The 6,667-nt window shown below is 44.8% G+C and overlaps 1 protein-coding gene across 1 annotated transcript; it reads left to right on the plus strand.

The window, feature by feature from the left end:
* Positions 1-4,537: 4,537 nt before the first annotated feature.
* Positions 4,538-6,094, plus strand: LOC138177761 (ubiquilin-1-like). The gene has a single exon (XM_069108968.1). It carries the CDS (start codon positions 4,538-4,540, stop codon positions 6,092-6,094), a length of 1,557 nt encoding a protein of 518 aa, XP_068965069.1.
* The last annotated feature ends 573 nt before the right edge of the window (positions 6,095-6,667 follow it).

Here is a 6,667-nt window from a genome sequence, read left to right on the forward strand (position 1 = left end):
GGCAAAAGACAGCCTTTGCCCTCAAGAAGATTACAGTCTAATGGAGGAGACAACATGGGAACAAAATATATACAAAGCAAGTTACAAACAGGATAATAAGAAATTAAGAAAAGGAAGGCATTAGAATTAAGAAAGGTCGGGAAAGTTTTTCTGTAAAAAAATGAATTTTAGTTGGGACTTAATGGAAGTCAGAGAAATCAGTAGACATAGGTGAGGAAGAAGAACATTCCATACATAGGGAACAGTAAGAGAAAATGACTGGAGCTGAGACGTGGAGTTTCTTGTTCATGGAAAAGCTAGGAGGTTGGTATCACTGGACTGAAGAATGTATGGAAAGGAGTAAAGTGCAAGAAGACTGAAAAGTGATGGGAACTGAGTAATGAAGGGCTTTGAATTCCAAATAGAATATTTTCTATTTGATCCTAGAAACAATAGGGAGTCACTGGAGTTTATTGAGTAGAGAGGTAGGGGAGAACATGTTAAGACCTATACTTTGGGAAAATCAATTTGTTGCCTAAATGGAGGATGAATTGGAGTAGAAACTTGAGGCAGGCAGACCCACCAGCAAGTTATTATGATAGTCTAGACATGAGGTGATAAAGGTCTGCACTAGAATGCTGGAAATGTCAGAGGAGAGTATTGGAGGTATGTTGCCACAATGCAATCCACAGACCCTGGCAACACGTTGGGTATGGAATAGTAAGGAGTCAAGGATTACTCCCAGGCCTTGAGCCTGAGAGATTGGGAAGATAGTGTTGGTTGCCCTCTATTGTAATAGGAGGTTAGGAAGGGAGGGGGGAAGATTTGGGAGAAAAGATAGTCAGTTCTGTTTTGGACATGTTGCACTTAACGGGACATCCAGTTTGAGATATCTGAAAGTTGGAGAAGTGAGATTGCAGGTCTGCAGGGAGTTTGGGCTAGCATAGGTAGATTTGAGAATTATCAGCATTGATGTGGCAATTAATGGATAGATCACCAAGTCAAGTAGTATAGAGAGAAAAGAGAAGATGCCAAAGTATAATCTGAATGAGGATACAACAAACAATACTGAGAAGTACTAGTCAGAGAGGTAGGAGGAAAACCAGGACATAATAGCAATTTCCTTTAAGAATTCTACATTCTTCTATATGTTTGTGTATGTATAGATAATATATCATGCATATTATTGTACATATATAATAATTATATGATACAATAAGTGTATAACATAATAAATACATATTATGCATACACACATGGTAAATTTGACTTTACTATCAAAAACATAGAAATTATTATTAAATGGATGATTAGTGGACATCTAGAAAAGCTAATGGTCATTACAAAAAGCCAACATGAGGTTATCCAAGATGAATCAAACCAGAATAACATTGTTTCCCTTTTGACAGTGTTAATAAAAAATCTCATTCTATTTTAGTGGGGAAAAGATGGAGAGATATATTTAGGTGATAGGATAGTTAGTTAACTTTTGAACTGGTTGAACAATGGGAGGAAGCCATCGATGGTTCATTCTCAACTTAAAAGAAGGCTTACAGGTAATAGCCCCAGAGGTCAGTGCTCTATTTTATGCTACTCTTATCAATAACGTGGACAGGAACATAGATGCCAAGATTATAACATTTTCAGAAAACACCAATATGGGAGAGATCACTAACATATCACTTTTACAAGTAGCCTTTCCCCAATCCCCCTTAATGCTGATGCCTTCCCTCTGTGATTATTTCCAAACTATGATTTACACATATATACAAATATGCACATAAACATAGTTTAATCCATAGTTGTTTGTATGTCACCTGCCAAATTAGATTATCTACTTGAAAACAGAGAGTTTTGCCTTTTTTTTCATCTTCAGTACTTATGTGCAGCACACCTAGTGGGCATTCAAGAAATGCTTGCTGATGATTCAACATACTGAAGGACTGAGTCAGAATTCAAGGAACATGATAGAGTACTGAGTCAAATCTAATAGTAATGCAATTAAATAAGAATAAATATAAAGTTTTACATAATTCAATACAATTCAACAGTATAATATGTATAACAGCTTTTAGCGTAGTGCCCATAGTAGGTGCTTAATAATTTTTTTTATTATTTAGTTGATTGACAATCAAGAAAAGCAAATGCAATCTCAGACTGCATTGAGAGTCTTCCAGTGTGGGACTAGCTGGAAAGGTCATAGTCACATTAGATTCTCATTTAGAGCATTGTGTTTGGTTATAACTGCCACATAAAATTGCAAGTGGTCTTAATCCTTTGGGAAGTTTATTGATAGTCACATGTATGCAACAAAGGTAAGAATTTATAACAAAAGACAGACTTTATGGGGTGACGCCTAGAAGAGGTGAGTGGAGGTTATTCTTTGCTTTCTGTCCTACAAATCATTGGTATAATATCCAAGAGAATCTTGGGAGACCAAGACAGCCCCTGTCGGTTTGTTGAAAGGGAAGCCCCTCCCTAAAATTATTCTAAAGGCATATATCTTGATTATCAGAAATTAACGAGTTTCAAGAATTTTCAGTTTCCATATGTGATAGTAATGGCATTTAAAGATTCCCCTGTATTGGCTTGTTTTTCAGTAGATACTTCTTGATTGGCCAGTGAGTCAATAAGGTTGTTACATTCTCTGAGCCAGGAGAAGGCTATATAAAAGTCCTGATGTGTAGCTTTGTTTTGGGGGCTCACTTTGATAAGTGTTCTGTGATTTGATCAGATGAAACTCTGGAAAGCCGTTGTCCAGAGCCCCCCGGCTTTGAAACCCAGATGTTGTTTGGTATGGATGTAATGGTTGGACAGTTTGGAAACTGTCTATTTGATCTGTTTCTGTCTTGATAACTCTGTATATTCTGAAGTTCGGGGTGCTGACCTTTCCCCCCTGAACTAGGTGAACGATACATGTTTGACTGATTAAAGTAAGCTTGTTAACCCATTTTGAGTTGCTTTCCTTTAACAAAGCAGATCTAAGAACCTGTGTTGGCAGCAAACCCTGAGGATGCTTGGGGTGCTTGCTGCTACACCATATTAGACAGAAACTTGGAATAGAAACCTTTCCCTCATTGAGCAGGAGGGGGAAACATGGAGAGACAAGGCTCAGATGTGTCCTTTAGCTAGAAGACTAGGGCTGTTCTTTGTCCCAAAAGAGAATGTCAGGTGTGTTGTAGAGGCAATACTTGCTCAAGAATGGACTGAATGGCATGGCCTCTGAGGTCCTGTCCAACTAAAAAATTTGTGATTTGATGGCCAAGTAGCTCCTTCTCTATATCCTCCCTAGGCAAATCACTTAATCTCTGTTTACCTCAGTGTCTTCAACTGTAAAGTGGAGATAATAATGCCACCTTAACTTCCAGGGTTGTTGTGAGGATCAAATGAGATAATATTTATAAAGTATTTGCTTAGTACAGTGCTTGGAACATACCAGGCACTTAATAAATCCTTCCCTCATTCCTCTTTAATGTTTTTCTTTGCTAGTCTAAACATGGCCTATTTTTTTTTCAAGTTAATCATCAGTCTTCCATGGTCTGCAATTTCCACACCATTCTGGTTGCCATTCTCAAGATACGGTCAAGTTTGTCAAGATACTCACTATGATGCTGTACCTCATACTGACTGAGTTCAATGATTCTAGATGTGAGCTGACCAAATCAAAAGACAAGCTGCTCTTAGTCTGGCTATAAGAACTCTCCTGGTACATTCTGTACCTGCATCAGTTTTTGTGATTGCTATGTCACTTTGTTAACTTTTAAAATCAGACTTGGGTCCACTAACATTCCCATATTTTTTCACAAGAACTATATGCAAATCCCGCCCCCCCTACTATTCACTTAGGCACCTGACTTTTGACCCAAAGTGTAGGGCTTTTATATTTATTTATCCCATATTGCATTCAGCTTATGTCAAGGTCTTTTTGTACCACTTCAGAAAATAACTCCCAATTCTTCTTCTAGCATGAATGCAATGATATTGGCCTAATGTTCTTCCTCCCAGGAGGGATTTAGAGATGGTGATGCATAGCAGATAGGAAGATTATTCTAAAGGGGGATTTTAGGCTCTGTGATAGGCTGGTGATCATGAAGAGTCCATCACAAATCACAGCATGAAAGTGGACCCCTTCTCTGTCTATAGTTGACCCTGACCCTGCTTCTCCCCCTATCTTTCTAGAATTTGATGCCCAACCCCCATCATCTTCAAGGCTATAGCTCTTCATTGTGACCTCATTACTGAGGTCACATTCCCAGAGGATTCCCTAGGGTGTGGGCAGGGCAGGGCAAAGGATCCAGCTCTGGCTTGGTCCAGATGCTGATGGGGAGCAGCCCTGGGTATAGGGGGAGCCAGGACGCTGCAGGGTTATACAGCCACCGGCGTGAGCACCGAGCTGGGAGGCAGGATAGGCACAGAGCAGGGGGCAGGTGTTGTAGCTCTCCAAGGCCAACCTTGCTCCCACCCCAGTAGTCACAGAACCCCACATCCTCCCCCACTGTGTCTAACACCACACCCAAGGACTTGGGCAGACAGATCGGCACTGGAGTGTCACTGAAGCATGGCGGGGGCCCGGGAGGAAGCAGGCGACAGTAGGCTGGTGGCAGGCCGGGAGCCACCCCGCATCATCACAGTAACAGCAAAGACACCACAGGAGCGCCAGGAGTTCACCCTGGCAGAGAACTGCAGTGTGAGGGAATTCAAAGAGCAGATCTCAAAGCGTCTTAACTGTGATGTGAACCGTCTGGTCCTCATCTTCACAGGTAAGATCCTGCGAGACCAGGACACACTGAACCAGAGGGGAGTCCTTGATGGCACCACTGTCTATCTGGTGGTACGGAACCGCTTCCCTGGATTCACCCGCTCATGCCATACAACTATCACACCTGCCACCTCAAATCAACCTCTCCCAGGTAGCAACAGCTTGGGGTCTTCATCCAGCACAGGGGCTGCTAGTCTGCTGGCCAGGCTAGGCCGCATAGCCCGGTGCACACCAGATCTGGCAGACTTCCTTGGCCATCTGGTTCAGCTCCTAATGACAGTCCCTGAGGCTGTGGTACAATTCCTGGATAATCCGTCCATACAAGAGCTGCTGGGTGAAACTCCATCCAGCACCAGTCCTTCTCCTGGCACTGGACATGGACGGCTGATGGCTCAGCAACAGACTTCTCAGCCAGCCCAAGCTGCTGAGACAGTGCCTGAGGCCCTGAGGAGCCCTGCTCTGCTGAGGGAATTGTTAATGCTAAGAGCAGATGAGAGAGGCTTGGGGGCTTTAAAGGCTGTTCCTGGAGGCGACAATGCCCTGCGGCAGGTTTATGCTGACATCCAGCAGCTGATGCTCACAGTCCCAGCTTCAGCACCCCGTCCCAAGGGCCCAACTTCCTTGTCTGGTCCTTCTAGTTCTTCACCCTCAGCAGGGCCTCTTCGGCTGGGAAATGTGTGGCCTGGGGCCCAGAGCCAGGTTCTGGGAGCCTCAACACAGGCTACCTCACCCTATAGCTCTAGCATGCCCAATCTGTGCATGGGTTTGGGACCTGGCTCACAGGATGTGTCCCCAACTATAGGCAAAGGTTCCCTGCCAGGCCCATCCATACCCTCTGCCTCTGCCCTACGGAATGCCCTGCATGTACTGCATCAGAACCCAACCCTGCTGCACCAGCTCACTGCTGGTAGCCCTCTGAGGCCCCGTCTGCCGCTACTACCTATCCTCACTAACCCACGGGCTCTACAGGCTTGGCTACAGATTGAACAGGGCCTGCAGACCCTCTCCATGGAGATTCCAGGGCTGGGACCCTGCCTCCGGGGTTCTGGAAGGCCCCATGGGGGTCGTAGGGGAGGTATGGCTGGTGGGTCAAACTCTCGAGTGTCCTCCCAGCAACCCACACTAGCTGTGCTGCAGCTCCTCCAGGCCTTGGCCCATGCGAGCCCCAATCCCCTTCAGACCCCACCACCACCACCACTGCTACCACCCCCAGCAGAGGGCCGCTTCCAGCAGGAGTTGGATCAACTGAAGGCAATGGGCTTCTCCAACCGTGATGCCAACCTTCAAGCACTGATCGCCACTGGTGGAGACATCCATGCCGCTATTGAGAGGCTACTGGGGCCCCTCCAGGACTAGCATGCTGACCGCTACCCTGGGGAGCCCGCACAGGGAGAGGGAGAGAGAGAGGAAGAGGAAGAGGAAATAACTCATTTTCGGATAATCTCCTATGCAAATCGGAGATCATAGTGGACAGCACCGCTCTGGCAGCTGTCTCGTTCTCCACTAAAAGGCCGCTGCTTGGCCGAATGTGTCTCGTGTCACTTTGTTCGAAGGACTGAGTTATTAGGGTAGGTTTGGGCTTAAGTCTCCCTTCATCACAGGGTCATAGATAAAACTCCCCTTGTCATTCCTTTTCTTAGGAAAAGATACTTATCTTCAGCAGACTGGACAACCTATTGAAAGCTATTTTATTCCCATTTTGTGAGGCAGTGATGATGGTGCCTTTGGACAGGTGAATCATTCCCAGGGACACAGAACAGATTTAGATTATGACCTAAAATAGGGGCTTCCTGGTTCTCTGTATCTCCTTCTCCCTCTGCCGTGCCCTCTCCCCCTCCTTTGTTTTTCAGATCCATCATCTTCCCTTTCTCAGTCTAGGACTATGCCCAGGAGTTTGCCCCAAAACATCTACTTTCCATTTGATCCCTA

This window comes from Petaurus breviceps, unplaced genomic scaffold, assembly GCF_028583685.1.
Source record: "Petaurus breviceps papuanus isolate PSGF00001 unplaced genomic scaffold, PetGlider_PUasm1.0 90444, whole genome shotgun sequence".
NCBI classification, from domain to species: domain Eukaryota; kingdom Metazoa; phylum Chordata; class Mammalia; order Diprotodontia; family Petauridae; genus Petaurus; species Petaurus breviceps.

Bases quoted from the DNA above. Each gene is read 5' to 3' on its own strand.
- LOC138177761 (XM_069108968.1), top strand. From the start codon at position 4,538: ATGGCGGGGGCCCGGGAGGAAGCAGGCGACAGTAGGCTGGTGGCAGGC.